The sequence below is a fragment of the Botrytis porri genome (genome assembly GCF_014898465.1).
Source record: "Botrytis porri strain MUCL 3234 chromosome Unknown BPOR_014, whole genome shotgun sequence".
NCBI classification, from domain to species: Eukaryota; Fungi; Ascomycota; class Leotiomycetes; order Helotiales; family Sclerotiniaceae; genus Botrytis; species Botrytis porri.
The window spans coordinates 1,592,921-1,617,255 of NW_024066088.1; the positions used below are offsets into that span (position 1 = coordinate 1,592,921).

Sequence of the window (24,335 nt, forward strand, 5' to 3'; positions counted from 1 at the left end):
CAATTTTCCGGAACGTGATTGTGAACATGCTGACGCGCCCAGGGAGAGCTCTAACGATTGGTAAGCTCTTGCTGCGCCTGTGCCCTTGCAACTGACTCCGAGGAAACGGGTCCAAGAAGATCACATCTAGTATGCAAACGGTTTGACAAGTTTGACAAGTAATCAAACTATAAAGGAGATTCCTGAAAGTACATCCATCTCGATATCGGAATTTATCGTATGCCGTCATGAGGTTGTCCAACTTCATCCACCTTCCCCTGGTGTTTGCGCCTCTATTCGCACCTTTACTTGCAACCGCAGAACATACAAGCAATTGGGCAGTCCTCGTATCAACTTCGCGATTCTGGTTTAACTATCGACATCTAGCAAATGTTCTCTCTCTCTATCGTACCGTCAAACGACTGGGAATTCCAGATTCTCAAATCATTCTTATGTTACCCGACGATATGGCATGCAATCCTCGGAATGCCTTTCCTGGCACAGTCTACAGTAACGCCGATCGCGCGGTGGACTTATACGGAGATAATATCGAGGTGGATTACAGAGGATACGAGGTTACAGTAGAGAACTTTATTCGACTGCTGACGGATAGAGTTGGTGAAGAGATGCCGAGAAGTAAAAGGCTTTTGACGGACGATCGAAGCAATATCTTGGTTTATATGACAGGTCATGGTGGTAACGAGTTCTTGAAATTTCAAGACGCAGAGGAAATTAGCGCATTTGACTTAGCAGATGCATTTGAGCAGATGTGGGAGAAAAAGAGGTTTGTTTGACTTCGACCTCAGAGTAAAGCACATACTAATTATAATTCCAAAGGTACCATGAATTACTCTTCATGATCGACACTTGCCAAGCGAATACCATGTACAGCAAATTCTACTCTCCCAATATCATTGCGACGGGCTCTTCAGAAATTGATCAATCATCATACTCCCATCATGCGGATAATGATGTTGGGGTAGCAGTCATTGATCGCTACACATATTACAATCTAGACTTCCTTGAAACCCAGGTTCGAGAACCTGGAAGTAAGAAGACGTTGGGCGATCTGTTTGATAGTTATGATGAATCTAAAATTCATTCGCATCCAGGTGTTAGATGGGATCTATTCCCAGGTGGAGAGCAAGGAGGTAGGGAAAGACTACTGATGGATTTCTTCGGCAATGTGCAAAATGTGGAAGTTGACATGATGTCAAACGACACGGAATGGAAAGAGGACCTACTTTCACTAGGTAAGAAGATTGCTGAGCTGCGTGAACGAACTGAAGCAGCGGAAAAGAATGCTACATCTTCTGCATCACTTCCAGAAAACCACCCGACTCGCAAATTACGTGCTGCGAAAGTAGAAGTAGATAACTCTTGGTGGGGCAAGAAAGCTGTGGGCGCATGGGCTTTAGCAGGTTGTTCACTTGTTTGGCTTGCAGGAACATACTTAGAGTCGGCATAGGTTCTTGTATTTTATGCCCCATATTATATGCCACCTACGTTTCTATTGGCGGCTTCTATGCCTAATTATTCTAAACATCCAAATTTCCCAAAAATATTTACGCTAAAACTGCCTCGACTGCAGCATAATTCGTCCCGGAACCATGATGAACTTTTCGAAGTTTCAATCCCGATAGAGTGAGCAAGTTTACCCACTGCTTTTCCGTTCTCTCACGTCCGCTCAGCGTCATCATCGTCAAATCCATCCATCCGGCTTCGACATCGGCGGCAATTGGTGGAAGAACGATCTCCGAGATTACCAGTCTTGAAATCTCGGGCGCCATTGCATCGGCAATTACTTTTAGGATGCGAACACAATCAACATCTGGCCAGTCATGCAGGCATCGACGGATGTAGTATATTGGAGCCCCTGATCATCGTTAATCATAACACATACAAGCACAGGTTTCACAAGGAAAAGAGAGATTGACAATACCTTTTATGGGTTGGGGTGTGAAGAAATCATACTTCATGGTCTCAACTTCGGGTATTGTATGACCAATCGCATCGATCAATTCATCTCGTTCTTGAAGTACAACTTTTCCTGGGATTTCTTTCACAAACTCCATGATTTGCTTCGTCACGTGTCCACTGCCGCCACCTATATCGACGACTAGCACAGTCTCATCGTTGGATTCAACCTCTTTCAACTCATCTTCGAATGGAAATATTCCAACCGTCCAATTTGTAGCTACGGTCTGGGCGATCATGGCCAGATTCAGGTTTTGGAATCGCTCTGGAAAGGCTCCAATATGCTCCCACATATTTTTCTCCCCAGTTTGGTGCGCGAAGCAATATGGATTCAGGAGGTGATCATCTGGACTCTTGAAGCCATTTTTGCGGAAAAACTCGTACATTCGAGCATTGGCGAGATTGTATTCGTCAAACCTATTGATTTGCGTTAGAATAAAGTATTGGTGATTTGTGAAGCATTTTGGAAGGCTGTGGAATGGGCTATGGTGGAGTTGATTTCCTGACATTAACTTGAATATTCCCCTAAGCTCTGGGGCCATATACACCATGGAGTATGGTGTGTGAGCATATTCCTCTTCCCCTGTCTCCGCAAATGGTCCCACGGTCGTAAGGACTCGCATGAATCGAACTTGTACAAATTCAGTTCACCAGCATATTGGAGGTGGAATGTAAACACTTACCCAGCAGTTCTTTCTCTACGCCGAGTTTCTCTGCTAATGCTGTAGCACTAGACGATGAATCATCCGTTGGTAAAGCATCAAATACGCCCATTTCCAAAACTGCTCTCAAAGTTCCTGCATGTACTGACTATTCATATGTGACGAATCTTAAGTCAGCTTGCATATTTCCCCTCCTCTGCCACATGTATCATCATTCAACAGCAAAGACTCATCGTGATTGATATTTCTTATGAAGGGCAGACCTGTATTGCCAAACACTGGTAGACTTACGTTTTCAAAATTGGAAAACACCATGTCCACCGGACCCCTTACTTTCCTTACCAGCCTATCCGTTTCCATGAAAAGCTCTACATGCTTTTGACTGATCGCTCCTTTGGATTGAATATTTTTGGGGGCTAGATTTTGAGTGGCTACTGATTCATAGGCATCGATTGCTTCACTGACTTTACTCAATTGCTCTCTCATACTTGCAATCTCCTGCGCCAACGATTCCGGGGATTTCTCCATACTAACGACGGTTGATTGGCTTGGTTCGTTGAGTGCTGCGTGCAAGTGATCTCTGTAAGTCTTATCGGAGATTTAAGGTGCATGAATTGACCGGTACGGTAATCAGTGAGCAAAGGTTATGGATTGGGTAAAGTTTTGAATGGTATGGTGAGACCAATTTCAGATGCAGGATGCAAGATGCAAGATGCAAGATGCAAGATGCAAGATGCAAAACTCGCAATGTGAAGAGTAGGTAGGGTAGATGGTGAATGTAATGGTATGGTGTCACGAGCTACTCACAAGAGCGGACACACTGAATAGCAAGGAAATCCACCCACACACTGAATTGCCCGCACCACCTACAGGCACACACACACAATCACACACACATGGATATTCCGGCATCAAAACGTGGCATTACCTTGGTATGCATACATGTCACAACTTGATGAATGCATTAGGTCCATCATCCGTGAGTGACAAATGGAGGTGAGTGGGGTTGCGGTACTTGGAACTAATGCTCAAAGTAGATGTGATCCGACAACACACCGACCAAACATATCTCATATACATGCCCACACAGCATAATAATATCGATCCACTTACGACCGGTGTAGAACGGAAAATAAATCTCAAAAGGGATGTCTTGAGTCTTGAGTTGAGTCCGGAGTCTTGACGCTTGAGAGGGTTCAATGATCAATCATCAATGCTTTCTTCAAAAATGCCTTCATCTTGGCTCGCGTGGCGGCTTTGAAAGACGGAGAAGTGGACGGGGAAGATTATAACTAGAGATTAAAAGGGGGGGGTTAATATAATTAATTGGTCATTCAGAGGTCAATTGAGGGGTTTTATTTCATACTTGATTGATAATTGATAACTATATTATTGTCTGACTTGTATCATGTTTTATCATATTTGATCATATTTTACTATCAAACTATGATAAGGTTAAAACCATTAGTTAACTATATTCTTCATTACTAGGTAGGTGTATAATTGGTGCCCTGTAATTATAATACCTAGATAGGTAGGTATGTAGCACGGTTACCTATATACACATCGCCGTTCCTCATATATTAATCTTACAATTGGGTATATACTAGGTATGAGTGAGTGAGTGAGTGTATCATTACCCGAGTCCTCAGTCAACCTACTCGAGCTACTCTACTCTGTACTTCACTCCACACACCGGTACATACCTACACACGTACATACTCGAGCGCCTACATATATATTTTCGGACCGGGGAGTTGGATCCCACTATGCAATGATACCCTACATCTACACATCCCTTGACTGAAGATCTGATATGAACACATGAACACCTGGACCTCTGGTCCTTTGACCCTATCACAAAACGGAATTGAATGCACATTACATGCACTTGGATTTTGACAGTAAGAAAAACCCCAGAGAGCAAAGAAAAAATTGGTTAAAAAACTCGGAATTATCTCAAACTCCTTTCATGTATCCATTTCTAATCCATTTCTAATCCATCGCTGTTCCTACTAGTAACTAGGTATTCATATCACATTCATCATCCTTTACAAAACTTATGCGTTTACTCCGTACCTAGATAAGATTATCAAGTAAAATAACATGGTTTATTAGTACATACACCATATCAGTATATACACCATTATTTTTATATACAAAAAATGGTTATATATAATTGTATATTTTCTTTATTTATTAATATAATTTAATTTTTCCTTATATATATTATATTTATTTATATAAATAATATAAAAATGAATTAAAATAGTAAAATCTTATAATAATAAAAAAGTTATTTAAAGAAATAGATTTTTGTAATGTAAAGTACAATATTCTTGAGTTATAATTGAAATATCTATAAAAAGATCAAATTTTATAAAAATTTTATTTTTATTATTTATAAGGAAACTTTTTCAGAGAAAAAACAATGATTAATGATTTAAATAAAAATATTAATAAAAGATTAATTTTGATGTATTTTGAAGTGGTGTATATATTGATATGATGTATGTACTGATAAACCATGTTAATATAATTATATAATTATATAATTTTATATATTTCTTATATATTTCTTATATATTCATAGGTATAAATTCAATCACTTTCATCTCCTTCTATCTCCTCCCTTATAGATTATATCTTAGTCTTCTGCGGACATACATCCACTTGTCATCAACCTATGTATAAAAGGCGGCTCGTGACGTAGTGGTTGGACTAGATCATCATCAACATACTTAAGGTTTACCGGCAATCAAATTCTATTCTCTCGTGTGTCAATTGTCGATCATCAATCGTCATTACATGTAAGGAGTTGACATAAACATCTACACCAAAAGAAAAAAAACATGTCACAATCAACAGGAAAAGATACACCACATACGACAGCAGCTACTTCGGATCAATCGCACCAAAATATTCCACAAGCTACAACTTCTACCACCTCGGTCCCCCCACAATCAACGGAACCAACATCCCTCGGTCAATCCACCACAACCACAACTGGAAATCATCATCACACACAAACAGAAACCCCCGTGAATCAAAACGTTGCCTATCAAAGTGATGGAGATCAAGATGATCATGTCGAAGTTGTAAGTAAAGATAGATTCCTCATCTCCGTGATGGTAATGACAATCAATCCAAAAAATCATGTGGACCATCCACCACTTCACTTCACTTCACTTCACTTCACTTCACTTCACTTCATTCACAAATACTAAGAACGCTACAACTTCAGGATACTCATAGCGATGCCGATTCCAGTTGGGACGACGACGATGTATCAACAGCCTCTACATCTATCACTTCATCCATGTTAAATTACACCTACGAAAATGGTCGACGTTATCATGCCTATCAGTCCGGTTCTTACCTTCTTCCGAATGATGAAGCCGAACAGCAACGACTCGATCTCAAACATCACGTGTTCAAGCTCATTCTTGGTGGGAAACTCTTCTGCGCACCTATAGATCCTAATCCTCAACGAATCCTTGATATCGGAACTGGAACTGGTCTTTGGGCAATTGAGTGTGCTGATGAATTTGCTTCCGCTGAAGTCACCGGAACGGATTTAAGTCCTATCCAACCGGGCTGGGTACCACCGAATTGTAAATTCATGATAGATGATGCTGAGAATGAATGGTTGTTTTCTAACCATCGACAATTCGATCTGATTCACTGGAGAGTTCTTGCATCTAGTATATCAGATTGGCCAAAATTGTTCAGTCAGGCCTATACGCATGTTCGACCTGGAGGATGGGTTGAAGCACAAGAGCACGAGGTACATATCGAGAGTGACGACGGGACTGATCTCAATGCTGGAGACCTGCAAAGATTTTTTGGCTTGATTGACGAAGCAAGTGTGAAAAATGGAAAGATGATGGATGAAGTTGCTGGAAATCAAAAGCAATGGATGATTGATGCTGGGTTCGTCGATGTTCATGATCAAGTATACAAGGTACCCATTGGTCGCTGGCCCAAAGACAAAAGACTCAAGGAGATTGGTATGTATTATCAAGCCCAATGTCTGGATGCCGTCGAACCAATCAGTATGGCGTTGTTCACAAGAGTATTGGGATATAGCTTTGAGGAAGCACAGGTGATGATGGTGGGGCCAAGAAATGATATGAAGAATCCCTTGAATCATGTTTACATGAAATTTCATTTCGTTTATGGAAGAAAGCCAGAAACATAATGGTGGCGCTGCGGGAATAGTGGTGTAAAAAGCTTGAGGTTGCAAATACGGGGTTGTTTTAATGATCGGCCCTTTGAGCGAATCGTATCGCCTTATTGTTGAAGTCAAGTTTGAGGATGGTTCGATCATCGCTTATATGGGAGCATTCAGTATGGGGATTTAAACGATGCCCTGTATTATCAATCATATTATCTCATTCAAAAAGAGGAAACAGCTCGAACATTTATATATAGACATGCAAACGCTCGATTATTTAGCTCTTGTAGTTGCACTTAGGATTATTTAATTACATACTTTGAGTTTCATATGAGAATAATGATAATATTAGCCCCTCTTTTCTAAATACGTCAATGGATAGTAATTTGTTTTGAATGGCTTTGCACACGAGGAGGTATTTGTTGAGTTGGTGCAGTCCCTTCGATATTTCCTCAGAAACGTCATCCCTTTGCCCCTTCACACTCTAGTGTAGACCAAGTAGTGAAAATTTGTTGGTATTACGATTTTTGGGTAGGACATTTGCACGATGCATTCGTTTGTCAAGAGATTCGAAGAATAAAGTCCGAGGTTGAAGCTCATCGCTGACAGTCAATTCAGGAAGTGCTACAATGATACTTGGCCATTTTCAGAATGATGACACAGAGCCAGTCTTCCCTTGCCCGATGAATTGAAATAGTCTCTAAACATTGATATTATGCTCATTAGCATATAATCACTTTCATTGAATAGTCACTAACCTCCCAAGTACCTAAGAATCTTCATCGACCTTTTCAAAATATCTCTCCAAATCATCCACCTGACTACCACGATCCCTCTTCCTAATGACTTCCTCCTGAATACTCGGTTCCGATCTCCACGATACCGAATCAAGTAGATACATCCTCATTAAATCCGAATCCCTCGTATTTTTCCACATGTTTGAGATTGATCCGAGAGTCATGCCGAAATCATCATGATCATGATCATGGCCATCATGTTGATTTTTGATACCCCTACGGAGCTCATCATACTTTTTGATACAGCAATTCTTTAGAGCAGGTATCTGAGCCATATCCGCGAAAATATAGAGTCCTAGTGTTTTGCTCATGGAAGTGTAAATTTTATTGTTCACTTCCTTGTTAACTTGGGCAGCGAGATTATCGAGGAATCTTTTTCCGACAGTATCTTCGAAAAGTGTCTCGGCCTCGCTTTTCCATGTTTCGTTTTCTAGAGCGTTCATAAGTGCTTGGATTTTTCTCTTAAATGTCTCGTTCCTTTCTGGTGGGTCTTCTTCACTGCACTTATTCTTTCCACTTCTTTCGATGGGATCTTCAATACCTAAAGTACTCTCCGCCACTACGTTTTGCTGCGCGTTCGTCTCCCACTCCTCAATTTCAGGCTCGCGCTACTGAGTTCCCGGGTATACAACCAGCCCATGAATAAATCAAAGATTTCCGTATCTGTTTCGGGAAGTTTCATGGTCCCTGTGTTTGTCTCCTGAAATCCAGATGTGAAAGCGGCCCGGAAGAAGGGGGAGGTGTAACATATGAGATCTTTATGGACGGCGAATTCTTGGGATGAGGAGCCTACGTGGATATAGACTATAGGACATTGGAGCCATCTAGGATTGTGGTTAGTGAGAGTTTTTGTGTGGTAGGGATGAAAGGATACCGTGAAGGATCTTCCGCTTACCTTGTCACTTTGCGAAGATCCTGAGTTGGGTTCATCTTAATCGTTGGCCAATTACTAAAGATTTTTAGTCGATCGTTGAGTGTCTTTGATTTAGACTCATTTGGACAGAAGTTTCACAAAAGGGTACTCGCAATTGATATTCTTGATATAGAAGATTTGTTTCCTACTGCAGAAACTACGGCCCTGGTATTCTACTATGGTAGATCGCTTGAATGAATGGAGATTGGTACGGGCTGTTGAGGATTACCATTAATCTGTTACTATCAAAAGAATTCGTAGCCGAATGAGAAATCAAATTACACTCCGTCGAGTATGACATAGAATTGAATTCTGAGAGCTCTATGAGTCCAGCTTCAACTCATATAGATAGAGTCTAATATCGGAGGAGCGGGTGTCAAAATCTAGCCATATCAGACAAGATTAATTTTACCAACGCATAGCATCTTCCATGACGGGACAAGAACAATTGGGTAAGAAAGATCGCAAAGTGAGCACAGCCTTTCCGCCACCTGCTCAACAGAAGTAGCCCTACTCATTGTAAGTAGTCTCACTTCACATCATGATAGACTTCTCTCATACATCATCCCCTACTCGTACACCCGTCGATTACTCCACCAGTTGGTAGAAACAACATTCAGCATAACGAAACATCGCAAGTAGGGTTTGCAGTATAATACTTTCAACCCTGCTCGATGTCTCAATCCTGAGTATGACGGTTTTTTGTTGTTAAAGTTCACGAATGGAGGAGGATGTCAATATTTGAATGGACCCAACCTCTCGACCATTCACATCACGGATGCCATTGGGATTTCCCGGCAATCCAAGGAACTTCTTCCTCTGTATCTTCACTGTCTAATCAAGTGTTTCATTGTATTGTTTTTAATAATTGCGGTGAATCTCACATCAAGATAGAGTAGAGAGGATTTGGTTAGAATCCTCGCAGAGGGCGTTTCGCGGTGTCGTTGACCCTCGTTGACCCGTCGTCAAAACGATATCCGAACTTCAAGTCCGTATTAAAAAGTTCGAGATAGTAGTTTGGTGGAAATTTCGTTACCGCTGGATGGAGTACCAAGGTCTTACAAATTTTCTCTTTAAAATTGATCTGGAGACTTTGATAAGCAATTTATTGAGTTCCAATTTAAAAATCATTTGTTGGAGAATATGAGTAGAAAATTGAATTTGTTTCATTTCGAACATAGATTAATCTAGCATCCTTCCTAACAAAGAAAATACATTTGTCGTCATTTGTCTTGGAAAAATGCATCTAATTGTAGTATGTTAGTTTGGTTGTTTTAACCCCTCGAATTAACCGAGAATAAGAAAGAGAAAGTTGCAAATGTTGAGACTCTTTGAAACAACTTTTTTTACTTACTTACATTGTATTTGCTTGTATTTATGACTATTAAAGTACTAAAATAGTAATTTTAAAGCTTTTGATTGTCTTTAGATAAGAAGTCCATTGATAATAATATCGGCCAGTTGAAGACTTTCTTGATTTCAATGTTCCAATACCAAAATTTCAAATAAAAAATAAACAACCACAAGTCAGCTTCATCTTTCGCCTCAATTCCGTGAATTCTATGAGATTAATAGCACCTCATCAAAATACTAAGCCCATCGCAAGTCTCCGTCAGTGTTCTCAACAAGAAAAGCCTTAGTGAATTCGCGTGCCGTTGAAAATTTAGTATTTAGTTTTCCAACTCCCACGCCACAACTTCCTCCCAAAACAACAAATACTTCTCTTTATTCCTACTCCATTTTTGACTCGGATAGTTTATCTTCTACAAAGGTTCAGACAGTTTATATTGTCTCGAACTTTGTACTTTGTTCAGAATTGATCGAGAAGAACCACTTACTCGTAACTCTTTTTCGCAACCCACCAACCCAACATATCAGTGAAGCTTGTTTTCCCGACATCTGACACTCATCGTTTCACATTTTCCTTCAACAATCAATCCATAGCCACAACGACTGGCATTCCTTTACTGTTTTGATCGTCTCAAAATCCGAATCTAAATTCGTCGACCACGATCATTCCCAACAATTACTTCCAATCTCCACACAACCTCGAAACACTTTGGTACTTCATCAACAAACCAGTGAGGTTACTTCTAAAATTGTGTTTCCTATCCGAGGGTCTGCGAGCACCTTTTCGCCATCAGCATCTCAAGTCACCTCGCCAGCCTTGCTCATCGATGCAACACGTCAAAATTCTTTATTAAGTACCCCAAGACTCCCTCATCAACGCAAAATTGACGAGCTTTCTTGCACGAGAGATTCAGCGTCAAAATGCAGCCTTGGCATTTCAAAGCATCCCTTCTGCACGTCGTATCTGCACCTATGAACATCGTAAAATTCCCTCTCGACATCAAATAAAAGCAATTTTCAAGCCAATACAAATCTTGCTAATATGTCAATAGTCCATCCAATATCTTCCGAGATTTGTGGCGACCTCCTCACAGATGTAAAGGAGATGGTCAGAGAATATAAAAATTATCAACGATTTCAAGCAGAGCGTTTGAAAAATGTCCTTAAACAGACTGAGCTTGCAATAGACGTGACGAGAAATCCTCGCATGGAACCTAGCTCCGTTTTCAATTACCCAGAAGATATCAACTTCCTTGAACAATTCGCCATTCATTACAAGCAAGGAGTTGGTCTCAGCGATGATGCCTACCAGGTATACCTTATCAATGTCTCTATAATATTGAAACGAGCACTCCCAACTCTCGAGGATGAATATGAGAACGTCTGCCCCTGGTCTCTAATTCTCAAGGTTAACTCGTCCGATCTCTGTCCACATGGACCCTTCTGTAAGTACAAGCAGAAGTACAACCTGTCTCAAGTTCCAGCAAATCATCCCGGTCCTCCTGATGGCACTACCCATAGCGCTGTCGTTGGTTCTTGTCAAGATGAGTATGCTGTTCAGCCTGGTGAGACGAAGCCTGAGGGATGCAAGGTTAAGGGGTACTGTGCACTTCAACACAAGGAAGATTGTAACAGCAAGGCAGACTGTGATGCAATCATACTTTATGCAGTGGCTTGTCTTCATAGGGATAGACTTTGGGAGTAGTGAGTAGCATTGAGTGGGACAAATGGGACTATCAGCTTCGTTTTCCTTCCTTGCTGCGTATAATAGCATTTTTTCGGTTGAAGGGCTTCCGATTAAGAGTATTGAAGGGTTGCATGTTTAGGCTTCTTAAAAATAAATCATCAACTTCTTCTCGTCATGCTATCTTTAGTCTCTTTCATAAATGTGTCAAAATATCGTAAAGTGGTCCACAATATATATGGATTGAGCTAAACATTGAAAGCGTTCATCTGAAGTCTTTTAGGACACCGACATTCCCAGTACCGGTCCCACCGGAGCCTTTGAAATTCTTCTTCCACGGCTCTCCTCATCCTTTAATCACCATCATAATAAATCCAAACTTTCCAAGCTCACGTCCAATGCGCTCAAGGTTCTCGATATATCTTGCTCCAAGGGTAAAAGATATACATGGTATCATTTCATTCCAACTCTACTAAAGTACTGCTAATATGATCTAAATGCTATTTGCAAGTACACGTCTCTTCTGCCGTCAAAGTATCCATCAGTTCATCAATATCCTATCGTCATCCCATGATGTCTCTTCCATGAAAGAAATCCAATCCATAAATCTTGTCGAACTAGGAAAATCAGGAAAATCTCGAATTTGTGTTCGATCGACTGCTATTACCTGCTCCTCCACACCAACAACTACCGTCTCCATCTTTCTCAACTTGTACTACCACATCGATACCTTTACTTAAAAGAAATGCTCTCGTTCTCGTTAAAACATCTTCAAGATCTGATCCTCTGGTTGCAACAACATGCATGACTCCCAATACTGTTTGATTTTTATCACCTAGCCAAAACTTTGGAACGGTGTAGGCTTGAACTCCACGTAAATCACTTACACCAGCCAAGATGTTTCGTAGATTGTATTCAGTATCATCAGGAACTGTTAAAAGAAGTTTCTTCGCACTACTTTTGACAAGAGGAATTGAGGAAAGAAAAATAAGAATTGCGATGAGACAAGACGCAAGAGGATCCCAGCCTGACCATCCGAGAAAGTATATTAACACAGTAGAGACAATGACTGCAGCACTGCCCATTGTATCTGCGAGCACATGAAGAAAGATACCTCTCATGTTTTCGTTATCATGCGAATGGCCACCGTGTGAATGTGAATGTGAATGGTCATCGTGAAGAATCGAGGGTTGTTTCTTGTGATCGTGATCGCCAGATCCGGAGTGGGAATGAGAGTCATGGGAGTGAGAGTCGTGAGAGTGGGAATGAGAATGTCCATGCGAATGGCCATGATCATGTCCATGATCATGATCGCCGTGGTCGTGTCCGTGGTGATGATGACCGAAGCAAGCCATGCCAACCAAGTTAACTGCCAATCCCAAAGAACTGACAACAAAAAGTTCCATCAATCGTTTTGTTTCTCGTCCTTCTGCCAATCGTTCAGTCGCTTCTATCATAATCTCGATGCTAATAAGTCTGTAAACCATGTTAGTGATTACTACACAACTGGGAAATAGTCACCTACATGAGGAATACTCCATTACCAAATCCCGATAAACTCTCAATCTTTCCAAATCCGTATGGGAACCTTTGACTCGGTGGCCATTTACTTGCAACTGCAGCAAACAATCCCACTCCAAGTGCCAAGCAGTCGAAAAACATATGTATACTATCGCTCAAAAGACCGAGGGAATCCGTAACGAATCCGTAAAATGCTTGAACGATCATAAAGGCAAAATTAAGACTGGCAGAATTAGCATGATTCTCCAATAACTTGGAAGAATATCAACCTCATAAAATAAAAGATCCTCCTCGAATCCTTACTCGCCAATATTGCATGTAAGAGAGGCCATTTGAATGCGTATGGCAGTATCAAACTCGTGAATTGTGATTTCGTTTCGGCTGTCGTACCATGCGAATGGTTGTGGTGGTCATGATCATGATGATGATGGTTGTCGACATGTACATCGTTTACCGGAGGTTCGTAGGTTCCATATGCTCCTTTCTCGAAAGTGGCAGACATGGGAGTCGCTTCACTATATGGCGGTGACGGCAAGTATGATGCTGAGTGATCATTGGTGTGGTTGTGCGCATGGTCATGCGAAAGAGAGTGAGAGTGGCCATGATTGTGTTCATCATGTTCGTGCTCGTGCTCATGTTCGTGTTCATGTTCATGTTCATGTTCATGCTCATGGAGAGTTTCGGAATGCTCGCGTGAATGGCTGTGCAGACTTGAGATGGATTGGTTCAATGGTCTCGACCTACTGGCAGAGTATTGCGAGGATCGGCTTGAATGCGAATGTGAAGATGCATGGGAATGGGAATGTCCATGTCCATGATGACTATTGGTAATTGCTGAAGCTGGTAATGCATAAGACGAGGCCATAACTTCGTTAATTCTGGAATGGATCGAACGAGCTATGAAGCCCGTATGTATTCAGCCCCTCTCCACATATGTTGTCGTTGTCCTTGGTATCTCTCTCTGCCTTCCTTGTTTTGATTTGCGCCGAGAGAGGTCGACTTCGGTAGATAGTGAGGAGCTTTGACGATGAAAGTGGATAGACAGAGTGGTCAAATGCAGCAAGAGATCCAATTTAATATATACTCTCAATAGTTCGAATCAATCTTTCGCCGACGTTCAATGAGAGTCTTGTTATGAATTATGAAGTGAGAGAACCTAGTAGGCATTGAATTGAAGACAGAAATGAAAGAAACTTGATAGTTACAGCAGGAGCACGGGTGCGTAACGTACACAAACAAGTACAAGCATCAATACCCATTCAGGAAATTCTCTTCGAAATTATGCTGACGATCCTACCAACGAACCAGTAAGGAAGTTCCATTCAACCCCAGATACTCTTCTTGGATTCTTGGAGTTTTCCCCCCCTGGATTAACAAATCTGTGGCTACGGGGAAAGGAAAGCGCCTTCCAAGGTTCTGCTGAGTACTTCGCACGATGCAACTTCAACTTTCGAATACGAATAATAAGTGTCATCGAACGGATTATGTTAAAATGCGACTTCAAATCAATGTCATCCAATCAATTACGTTAAAATACCGTTTTCGATCAACGTCACCCAATCAATTCCCTTGAAATAAATCCCACTTGCCTTTTTGAAAGATAATGACAGGAAAATGGCTTGAATGGTATAATGGCAAGGGTATCACCCAGCACTAAGCCAGTTTGAGCAGGTTTTGCCCATCGTCACCGCCGGACACCGACTTTTTCTCAATGGATGATCTGTTTCTGGTGAAGTGAAGCATGGAAGTGGAGTGAAGAAAAGGATAAGAATACATTCTGATACTTCAAAACTTTGTGCTTCATACTCCAAACTCCAAACTCCAAACTCCAAACTCCAAACTCCAAACTCCAAACTTCACCTCTAAAAATATCTACCTACTATTTGTGACAATCTTTATCATCTTCACTTCCTAGTCAAGCAAGCTTGCATCATTTCTCAGACATGGAGGCATAGCCTAGCCAATTCCTCCATTCATAGATAGTTTCCGACTGGGTGAAGTTTACCATCATCTGGAAGCATCCGAACTTCATCTGAATTCCAAGAAACCACGTCATGCTAGAGAATCTTCTAACATTGGCTACAATAATTTCTACCATATTCACAATTACCCTCTTATTAATACCGAAACGATATATCAAGCATTCGCCTCCAATGGCTACTCAAGATGGCGCAAATGTCGAGCCGAAGATCTCTGTTCAGGTTTTGGTCTTAGGAGATATCGGGCGAAGTCCTCGAATGCAATACCATGCTATGAGTATAGCAAAACATGGTGGAAGAGTTGATCTCATTGGATATGAAGGTAATGAAGCTTACCTAGACGCAAGCTTCCTCGATGACTTGTGCTAATAGCTATATAGAATCTGAACTCCCTTCTGGCTTGACAGATAATCCTCTAATTACAATCGTACCTTTACCTCTACCACCAGCAAATTTACGAGATGGTACTATACCATTCTTCTTCGCAGGTCCTTGCAAGGTTTTATGGCAGATTTGGAGTTTATTTTTTGTTTTATGTTACACTACAAAACCAGCAAGATGGCTCTTAGTTCAGGTAAGGCGGCCGGCTCTCACACGCAATAATCGTTTAACAATTTTAGAACCCTCCCTCAATTCCCACCTTCTTCGTCGCATACCTCGTCTGTTTGATACGCAATACTCATTTAATAATTGATTGGCATAATTATGGATGGACTATCCTCGCAGGAACAAGAGGCCCTAAACATATCTTCGTTCGACTATACAAATGGTATGAAGCTTTCCTCGGATCGTGGGCACCGACAGCTTCATTCACAGTTTCAAAAGCGATGGAGCGCCAACTACGCGAAAGTCCCTACAAGATCAAATCACCAATCTTTACCCTTCACGATCGACCTGCTTCCATTTTCCAACCGATTACTGACGAGGCGAAGCGATGTGCCTTTCTTCAACGTTTACCAGAAACAAAAGATCATGTCGATGCAATTATGAATGGAGATGTACGACTACTAGTTAGCAGTACATCATGGACTCCTGATGAAGATTTCAACCTGCTTTTAGATGCGCTCGTTAAATATGGACCATTTGCCGAATTCGATTGCCCGCCGGTTCTTGCTATCATCACTGGAAAGGGTCCTCAAAAACAGATGTATCTTGATCGAATTGCAGAACTCACTGAAAGCTATGATTTGGTCAATGTTACAATCAAGACTGCATGGCTTAGTATCGAAGATTACGCCTCGTTACTTGCATGCGCCGACCTTGGGGTCTGTTTACATAAGAGTAGTAGTGGTGTAGATTTACCCATGAAAGTGGTTGATATGTTTGGAGCAGGATTACCGGTAGTTGGATATGATCAATATTTCAGTTGGCCTGAATTGGTCAAGGAAGGTATTAATGGATGGGGATTTACAACCGCGAAAGATTTGGCAGATATTTTGGAGGAAGTCTTCAAAGATACAAGTGGAAAGGAATTAGCGAGATTAAAGAAGGGGGCTATTGAAGAGGGAAGAAAGAGATGGGATGAAGAATGGGATGGGGTTGCTGGGAGACTTTTAGGATTGATTGACTGATTGTGGAAAGGAATGGATCCTAGGTATGCATGCAGTTGTAAATAATGTACAGGATATACTTCGTAGTGTACCATAATCTCTGTAGATGTAACATCGACAGACAAAAGTGCTTAGGGACATTGACAGCAAGTCAGCGGCCAATTTACTATGCATATATTAAAACCATCAGCCCTATCGTAACAATAGTATCCACACTTCATGTAGCTTATTTCGACCCCAGTCCCACCATGAGAAACTTGCATGTTACAACACGTTTCGTACACAGGAATGGCTCGAATGGATAACAATGGCGAATGGTTCAATCTGAGCAACTATCAATCTGTAATCTGTTCTTGATAAACTTATGACTCAAAAATCCTTCTCAGAGGCTTGGCCAGAATATGACCAAGTTGGAATACAACACCAACACTGATTATTCAAGGATATGGTTGAGGTTTCTTTTAGTCTCCAATTTGATACTGGCCCGTAAGTGAATTGTTGTTGCGCAGAGAGGAGGAAGAGGAAAACGAAGAGAGAGAAGATGGCTTTGGTGATTCATTGAGCTGTGTAAATGAAGTGACGCTCCGCTGGTCCTCCGGAGGCCACTGCCGTGGGGGCAGCCCCGGTATCTAAAGGCATACGTTTCGTTTTAAGATATTTGATTGGAGATGGTTTGCTGTGGCAAGGAGGAAGAGGTAAGATCTTGTTCTGGTACGGTATGGATAGTGGGTAAATGGTTGAGCCGTATCCGTATATGCCGTGAGTGTTCTATATCCAAGGAGTCCCATAGATGAAAATGTGAAGGGGATATCAAGTTGGTTGACGTTATTTCATTCAAGACGTTGTTCTTTTGTAGCCATGCATCTGCACTTGTACCTACCTAGTTTTTATTAATCAATGTGAGAAAACATAAACAGACCGAAAGAGTTGTCATAGTATCCAATCTGTAGGGTCTCATGTAAATTATGTAATCACTCTTCATGGTATAGGTACTTATAGATCAGGCTCCTGAGATGGCTGCGCCACAATTTCAGGAGCAATGACGCCGCACGCTAGGTAAGGTTGTGTTCGTATTTCGTATTGATTACTCTGTACCCGCCTCACATGTTTCATTCATTACCATCTCTCTCACTCACTCTCTCTCTCTCTCTCTCTCTTCCTTTCCTGTTTTCTTTCATCAACTTTGGATACAACTCTTTTCAATACCACGATACCAAATATTAAAGACGCAAACGATCGAAAAGTTATATCGAACAAAGTCGACATTATGGGAATACTTCCAAGAGAAATGCTCCCAACTATGGGGCTGGCGAAAAGAGGTCTCGATGCGTTTCGGGGTACAGAGACGCCAACTGAAGAATTTCAAATGCCAGTTTGGGGCGTTATCATGATCGCAAGTACTGTTGTTGTATTCTTGATCATGGACTTTATGGTATGTTTACAAAACGACATTTAGGCTACTCTCTTTAGGGTATCCTTCTAGACTTGATGAATCCATCATCTAACTATCAAAATAGGTTGAATATACCTTCACCAGACTCGTTCCTACCCTTCTCATGGTCGAATCTCCTCAAGCAATCCTATTCGAACCTCTCACATCTGAAGATCCCGATGCGAAACTCGACCACAAAGGAGATGCTGAACCCGAACTCTTACTTGTAAAGCAGAAACCCATTACCTCAAGCTTCAAATCAACCATCAAGCACCTTCGCGCCCGCGCCGGAAAGCAAAGTCATTTACGGGGCGTTGGAATGCACTTCGTCAAAACATTTGTGTTGGCTCTACAAATGAACTTCCTGTCTATTTTCCTCCCTCATATCTTCGCTTATCCTATTGCGAATGTCCTTTGTGCACCTTTCAGTTTGGCATGGACACACATCGTTATCTCGGACCCAAGCCCACTTCCATGGTACAAGAGAATGCCAGATGTTGCAACTATCAAGAAGGTTATTCCAGCAACAGTTGTCTTTGCTCTCGCCAAACAAGCCGCCATTTTCCTCCCAGGTTACCTTGCTCTTTCAATCGGTCTTTTCGAATCATTCGAGAATGAACCTTCAAAGATGACTCCGGAACAAATCTCAGCTATGGGTATTCGAACAGCTTCCGTCATTATTCTAGCCGGTGCTCTTGCTTTCCTTGTTCTCATTCCAGCAAGTGTCAGCCTTATTCGTGTTCAAGCTTCTCTCCTTTCCGAAGATCATAAATCTATCGTACCATTCGATCGTACATTTGGTGGACGTGTTACTGAAGATGGTATCTTGGGAACCCTCGATGCATGGAAAACTTTTGACTGGAACTCACGTGTTAGACTTTTGAAGGCATATGTCAAGGCTGCTGCCATGGAAATTGCCGTCGCGACTTTCTTCACCGTCGTTTTATGTGCAGAAGTTTTCATGGTTCTTGGTGCTGATCACAAGAAGGTTATCATCGGAACAGACAGCAATGGAACACCAATTCAATTCGAGATGTAAGAGACAGATACTCTTTATGTCGATAGCTTTCACCGAACTCAACCATTTGTTATCCGGTGGCAATTGACACTCGATGAGATATTGATCCCGAATTTTTATTTGTTCATTGGCGGTGAGGGAGGGGTTAACGGAAAGGGGCTGGATAAGAGGCGAACTTTCGTACTACGGTTGCTCCCCCACACATTACATTACTTCACACATATTTATGAATTGTTAGCGAATGAAATTGATAAATACTTACATTCCTGACTTGAAATGCACACCTTAGCTCTATCTTTGTATCATTCATATATCATATACTCATCGACATACCAGCTTGCAGTCTCTTTGCCTTCTAAGTTTCAATTCATCTACGCCGATTGTAGTCTCTGTCAATATATTTATTATATCATGGCCTTCCCATTCTATGCTCACTCTACCGGTAATTCTCCCCCCTCCATTCTATATTCTTGCAGCATCGAAACGCTCGAGCCCCGGATCTATGTAAGTTATAATATCCACCTTTCCAGGGACCGCTCAAAATCCTTTGTATCTATTGGTCCTTAGCCTTTGGCCACATTCCAATCCAATCCATTTAATATCCCCAGATTTTATATTATCCAACCGAGTCCGATGCCCGAGGTATGTTCTGGTTATCTCTATTCCCCACGCAAGCGGGGATGGGATGGATGGGATGGATGGGATGATTGTTGTATTCAGTAATGTGAATTGGATCCATGTGATTAGAACTAGTGACTTGGAATTGGGAATTGGTGGCTTCTTGTGGGCGCGGGTTGGGTTTTTGTATGTATATTTATGAAGTTATATCTTTGTGATTCCCTTCAATCTTTTTTTTTTTTCGATTTTGCGTATTGTATATTATATTTCTTGCTCATATGCGAACACATTCGAATGTTCCTCTGATCTTATTACCTTGGATATCTACATACAATCCTTCCTCATCTCAACATTCCGAGTTCACAATCACAATGCCAATACCACCACAAATCCCAATCATCATCGGCGTCGGCGACGTCATAAATCGTTCCCTAGACGTAGAAGATGCAATTGAACCATTAGAACTCATGTTACAATCTCTCGAGAAATCATTTTCGGATACCGGGCTATGCCAATCTCGTGATCGGGAGAAATTGGGAATGTTGAAAGAAAGTGTGGATGATGTGAGAGTGGTGAGGAATTGGACGTGGCCGTATGTGGATGTGTGTCAGAGTGTGTTGGATGGGATTTTGGGTGAGGGGAAGGGAGGGGACGATAACTTGGGAGAGGGAAAGGGAGTGTATAAAGAGGAATCGGAACATGGGGGGAATTCGCCGGTAAAAATGTTGGATGAAGCGTGTCAGAGGGTGGGGAGGGGAGAATCGAAGGTAGCGGTTGTGGTTGGGGGAGAGGCGTTGGAAAGTTGTGAGTTGTTTCTTTTTCTTTTTGGTTTCGCCTTTCAAGCTATTATGGATATCGGTGATGAAGTTGAGGTGGAATTAAGTTGGGGAAGGGTATTAGTGAGATGATTTGGATGTAGCAAAAATGAGGCGCAGGGCGCAGAAATTTAGTAGGAAGCGAGGTCGAGAGAAAAATAAAAAGAGGGAGATATTGCACACAGCACTAAAACAAGCAATATCAACTGTGTTCAATTGATCGCTCAAATCGAAAATAATACCATCAAGCGATGGTATACGCTGATGCTGATAAAGCACACAACATGAGAGAAGAGGCGATGATCTATAGCTGGAACAAAACTTAGTCTTTGGGAGCTCCCAAATTCAAGAAGGGAATTTATCTCCAAAGATTTACTAATAAATCCCATGAGCGTAGTGATTTCATCCGCATCAAAGACCGGTATATATCCTTCTCACTGGACACCGCCAGCCGGCGACCCAAGGAAGATTTTGGCTTTGCCGAAAGGAGTTGAGAGTATGTATTATTTTTCCTTACCCTTTAAATTGCGAGTTATACGGTGTTGCCCTCGGGGCTTCTTGATTTAGTCCCCGTTTTGGAAGCGAGGGGATAAAAGAAGATGCTAGTCAAGATATCGGAGAATTGTGGGCTCATTGTTAAGTTCAGCGATAATCGTGAAGAGAATTTGAGTGAAGTGGGGGGGGGGGGTTTGTTTAACCTCGCACACAAGTAATAGACCCTATCAACACCGAGTGGTACACATGGCCGCTCTAAAACTCTAATCTCATCGCCTTCATCTGCTTGCTAAGAATTCTTACCTATAACTAATACCCCTCCCTCAGCACTAGGAACAATCCATCAAATTGGACTCCCGATACACATTTACCCGCTGTACGAAAATGCCTTTCGAGCCCATCGTCACCAATCTCAAGTAGACAATAATGCCGAATCCGCAAAATTATATGCCCAATTTGCTGCTGTTGCGGCTGGCAATGAATATGCGTGGAATAGGGAGTCTGCGGGAAAGTTAAGCGAAGAGAGTATTGGAAAGATAGGGAAGGGGAATAGAATGATTTGTTGGCCTTGTGAGTTACAATTTTGGTAGTCGGAGAAGTAAACGGGAGATGAGATGAACAAACCTGTTAATGGATATCATAGATCCTCTCCTAATGAATGCATTCAACAACGTCAATATGGCCGCAAGTTGCATCATTACTTCTGTTTCATTTGCTACCGAGCTGGGTATTACAGAAGATAAATGGATATATCCATTAGGAGGTGCTGGGATGCGCGAGAAGGATAACTGTATGCTACCAAACCCCTTTGTCTTACAGCAATTGAAAAGGCGAACTTAACCAAGACACAAAGCTAACAGAAATAGTTTGGGAAAGACCAAATTTTCATTCTAGTGAAGCTTTAGAAACATCACTTGACTCGGCACTGGATGTTTCAGGCTTGGAGACGAAGGATATAGATATTTTTGATTTTTATTCGTAGGTATACCTTCACAAGATCGGCGGGGAGAGGTGGGAGGAGTACGACTAATTAAGCGGAACATAGACCATTCGGCTGACGAAAACTATAGATGCTTTCCAATCGTCCCAAAATTGGCAGCTCATCACTTGAAGATTCCTTTTTTGGACCCTCCAAGACCAATCACTTTGTTGGGAGGCTTGACATCTTTTGGTGGTGCCGGAAATAATTATAGTCTACATGTATGTATTTCTAAGTCTCGAGGTTTCCTAAACAGAATGCACTTTCGTCGCACACAAAGCCCTAGTTCCTAGTTTTATGAGTCTCTCATGCCAATGAGTATAAAATAACAAACTGCAGGCAATTACAGAAATGACGCGACAGCTTCGTAACAGAAGAGATCAAGTCTCCAATCGTAAAAATGCTGTAGTCTCAAATGGTCTCATTTTGGCAAATGGAGGAGTGTTGACATATCAGCACGTTGTATGTCTATCCACACAACCAAGAAATGACGGGAAGGAATATCAGGATGGAAATCCCTGCCCAAATATGGTACAAAGTGTTACTAGTAATGATGAAAATGGATTGGAGGTTGTTGGTCTGGAGGGAGTCAAGAAAGGACCATTGGAAGGCACGATTGAGGTGAGTTTTACTATTGTCTTGAATGGCAAATCTGCACTGGCGGATGTTGAAAGACGCTAGAATGATCATGATTAAGTAGGAGAGGTTTGATCTGCAGCTAATAATTTTGCAGACATATACAGTACATTTTTCGAGGAAGAACGACCCCCAACTTGGATTTGTAATCGGGAGATTGAAGCAGACAGGAAGGAGATCCTTAGCAAATGTTGCAGATAACAAGACATTGAGGAGTTTGGTGAAGGAAAGGGAAGAGGAGATCATTGGGAAGAAGGGATGGATATGGAAGGAAGAGGATGGAAAGAGAAACTTGTTTGGATTTGAGAGGGTTGCTAATCTGTGATTGACGAGATTGAGAAGATAGACCGTTGTGAACAATACATCAAGAGGAAACGTGTTCTGAGTAAAGGAGGGGATTAGATTGTAATTGTGATATGAAGAGGTTGAACAATCCAGGAAGATGAGTCGTGGAGATCCATAAATTGAGATACGGGTGTGAAAGTGATTAGAAGTTTCATAACGACAACCCTCCGGCTTCTCAAAGTGGAAACAACTTGACGACTGAAGAAGATGAATTTCGAACAGTCGGAATGTTCTCAGGATAGCAATGATAAACATCTGTACACTCCGTAATCAAGAGAATCTCGATGATCCTCGCGGATATTGCATCATATGCCAAGCACTGATTGAGATTGAGGATACGATAGTCACTGGCGACGTATTTCCTTGAAGCTATCGTGAAGTCATTTGGACTTGGAGACCCGAATGTGGCGCCAGACTAGCTTTGTACTCATAAATTAAGGAGGATTTTTGACTATGCCCTTTGCCGACTACCGGGAAACCATGTTTATGAGGATCTGATAAGGCTGTCGTGGAATGGTTCGGACTTGAATCCGAACCTGTCACACTAATTTTGTGCTCAGATAGCAAGAGATAACCCAGGGCTGTCCTGCTTCATGTAGCCCTTAACGACGAGGATCTCGATGCATATCTAGAGACATGGTATCATGTGCTCTTCATCCTCACATGTTATACCAAAAACCACCTATATCAACCCTCCTCTTAGCCTATTTTGAAGTCATTTAGATTAGATTTAGACCCGAACCTGTCAGACCAGTTTTGTGTTCTCAATTATGAATCAAGGACTCTAGATTGTGCTCTTCAATGCATTGTCAAGGTCCTGTGTCCAGGAGGATCTCGATGACTGATATCTACAAATCTGATAACCTTGCCTGTCGCCAACCACTGAAGGGGAGTGATAGACGCCTTGGTCTGGCTTTTCCTTGCAGCTATCGTGAAATCATTCCGTCTCGGATAAGATCCCTCTGTCAGACCAGTTTGGTGTTCCAATTAAGACAGATAACGCGGGGCTGTACTCCTTTGCAAAAATATTCGGCATTCGGTACCCTTTTCACGGATATCATCTAAATTTGAATCAGACATAGATATTGAGATCGGCGAAGTAATGAAGGGAAACCTCTTGGATATATGACCTCAGCCCCCCTTGAATATCAATAGAGCTGGTAGAATATATGTGTGTCAACAGTCTTTTGACGCCGTATTTCATCGTGACACTGGTACGAGATTGACAGAAAATGGTTGGTTTAGTATCACCACACACTATATATACATATTTGATACACCAGATGTTTTGGCTAAATTCCGAGATATCCATTCGTATAACGTTTAGAGAATTGTTCCGATACTTGAACCCCTGATCTTTATCTGCATATATCGATCATGTCACTAAACCACTCCCATATTGCTACCA

General features: G+C 41.6%; 9 protein-coding genes across 9 annotated transcripts; 6 read left to right on the forward strand and 3 right to left on the reverse strand.

Annotated features, from left to right (window-relative positions):
- Positions 1–227: 227 nt before the first annotated feature.
- Positions 228–1,447, forward strand: EAF01_009786 (uncharacterized protein; the record flags this gene model as incomplete). The annotated part of the gene is made up of 2 exons (XM_038918042.1): positions 228–763; positions 817–1,447. 2 exons carry the CDS (start codon positions 228–230, stop codon positions 1,445–1,447), a joined length of 1,167 nt encoding a protein of 388 aa, XP_038766851.1.
- Positions 1,448–1,544: 97 nt separating this feature from the next.
- EAF01_009787 (uncharacterized protein) lies at positions 1,545–3,146 on the reverse strand (the record flags this gene model as incomplete). Its single annotated transcript, XM_038918043.1, has 5 exons — positions 1,545–1,855; positions 1,922–2,373; positions 2,464–2,587; positions 2,640–2,766; positions 2,910–3,146. 5 exons carry the CDS (start codon positions 3,144–3,146, stop codon positions 1,545–1,547), a joined length of 1,251 nt encoding a protein of 416 aa, XP_038766852.1.
- Positions 3,147–5,470: 2,324 nt separating this feature from the next.
- On the forward strand, positions 5,471–6,819 carry EAF01_009788 (uncharacterized protein; the record flags this gene model as incomplete). The annotated part of the gene is made up of 2 exons (XM_038918044.1): positions 5,471–5,716; positions 5,863–6,819. The coding sequence occupies 2 exons, from the start codon at positions 5,471–5,473 to the stop codon at positions 6,817–6,819; spliced, it is 1,203 nt and encodes a 400-aa protein (XP_038766853.1).
- Positions 6,820–7,564: 745 nt separating this feature from the next.
- EAF01_009789 (uncharacterized protein) lies at positions 7,565–8,522 on the reverse strand (the record flags this gene model as incomplete). Its single annotated transcript, XM_038918045.1, has 3 exons — positions 7,565–8,151; positions 8,205–8,416; positions 8,488–8,522. The coding sequence occupies 3 exons, from the start codon at positions 8,520–8,522 to the stop codon at positions 7,565–7,567; spliced, it is 834 nt and encodes a 277-aa protein (XP_038766854.1).
- Positions 8,523–10,706: 2,184 nt separating this feature from the next.
- Positions 10,707–11,574, forward strand: EAF01_009790 (uncharacterized protein). The gene is made up of 2 exons (XM_038918046.1): positions 10,707–10,836; positions 10,908–11,574. Exon 2 carries the CDS (start codon positions 10,961–10,963, stop codon positions 11,558–11,560), a length of 600 nt encoding a protein of 199 aa, XP_038766855.1. The 5' UTR covers positions 10,707–10,836; positions 10,908–10,960; the 3' UTR covers positions 11,561–11,574.
- Positions 11,575–11,960: 386 nt separating this feature from the next.
- Positions 11,961–14,562, reverse strand: EAF01_009791 (uncharacterized protein). The gene is made up of 3 exons (XM_038918047.1): positions 13,330–14,562; positions 13,065–13,283; positions 11,961–13,015 (listed from the first exon to the last, which is right to left on the reverse strand). Exons 1-3 carry the CDS (start codon positions 13,923–13,925, stop codon positions 12,166–12,168), a joined length of 1,665 nt encoding a protein of 554 aa, XP_038766856.1. The 5' UTR covers positions 13,926–14,562; the 3' UTR covers positions 11,961–12,165.
- Positions 14,563–14,834: 272 nt separating this feature from the next.
- On the forward strand, positions 14,835–17,478 carry EAF01_009792 (uncharacterized protein). Its single transcript, XM_038918048.1, has 3 exons — positions 14,835–15,361; positions 15,420–15,613; positions 15,660–17,478. Exons 1-3 carry the CDS (start codon positions 15,115–15,117, stop codon positions 16,608–16,610), a joined length of 1,392 nt encoding a protein of 463 aa, XP_038766857.1. The 5' UTR covers positions 14,835–15,114; the 3' UTR covers positions 16,611–17,478.
- Positions 17,479–17,856: 378 nt separating this feature from the next.
- Positions 17,857–19,060, forward strand: EAF01_009793 (uncharacterized protein; the record flags this gene model as incomplete). The annotated part of the gene is made up of 2 exons (XM_038918049.1): positions 17,857–18,021; positions 18,107–19,060. The coding sequence occupies 2 exons, from the start codon at positions 17,857–17,859 to the stop codon at positions 19,058–19,060; spliced, it is 1,119 nt and encodes a 372-aa protein (XP_038766858.1).
- Positions 19,061–20,028: 968 nt separating this feature from the next.
- Positions 20,029–23,379, forward strand: EAF01_009794 (uncharacterized protein; the record flags this gene model as incomplete). The annotated part of the gene is made up of 8 exons (XM_038918050.1): positions 20,029–20,461; positions 20,870–20,968; positions 21,295–21,537; positions 21,611–21,757; positions 21,834–21,945; positions 22,038–22,167; positions 22,286–22,567; positions 22,680–23,379. The coding sequence occupies 8 exons, from the start codon at positions 20,029–20,031 to the stop codon at positions 22,905–22,907; spliced, it is 1,674 nt and encodes a 557-aa protein (XP_038766859.1). The 3' UTR covers positions 22,908–23,379.
- Between the last annotated feature and the right edge of the window lie 956 nt (positions 23,380–24,335).

Excerpts from the sequence above, each read along its gene's own strand:
- EAF01_009790 (XM_038918046.1), top strand. The coding sequence starts at position 10,961 with ATGGTCAGAGAATATAAAAATTATCAACGATTTCAAGCAGAGCGTTTG.
- EAF01_009791 (XM_038918047.1), bottom strand. The coding sequence starts at position 13,925 with ATGGCCTCGTCTTATGCATTACCAGCTTCAGCAATTACCAATAGTCAT. Across the intron at positions 13,284-13,329 it reads AGGATCTTTTATTTTATGAG|TCTTAATTTTGCCTTTATGA; the intron begins GTTGATATTCTT and ends TAATTCTGCCAG. Across the intron at positions 13,016-13,064 it reads GGTAATGGAGTATTCCTCAT|ACTTATTAGCATCGAGATTA; the intron begins GTAGGTGACTAT and ends CATGGTTTACAG.
- EAF01_009792 (XM_038918048.1), top strand. The coding sequence starts at position 15,115 with ATGCTAGAGAATCTTCTAACATTGGCTACAATAATTTCTACCATATTC. Across the intron at positions 15,362-15,419 it reads TGATCTCATTGGATATGAAG|AATCTGAACTCCCTTCTGGC; the intron begins GTAATGAAGCTT and ends ATAGCTATATAG. Across the intron at positions 15,614-15,659 it reads CAAGATGGCTCTTAGTTCAG|AACCCTCCCTCAATTCCCAC; the intron begins GTAAGGCGGCCG and ends TAACAATTTTAG.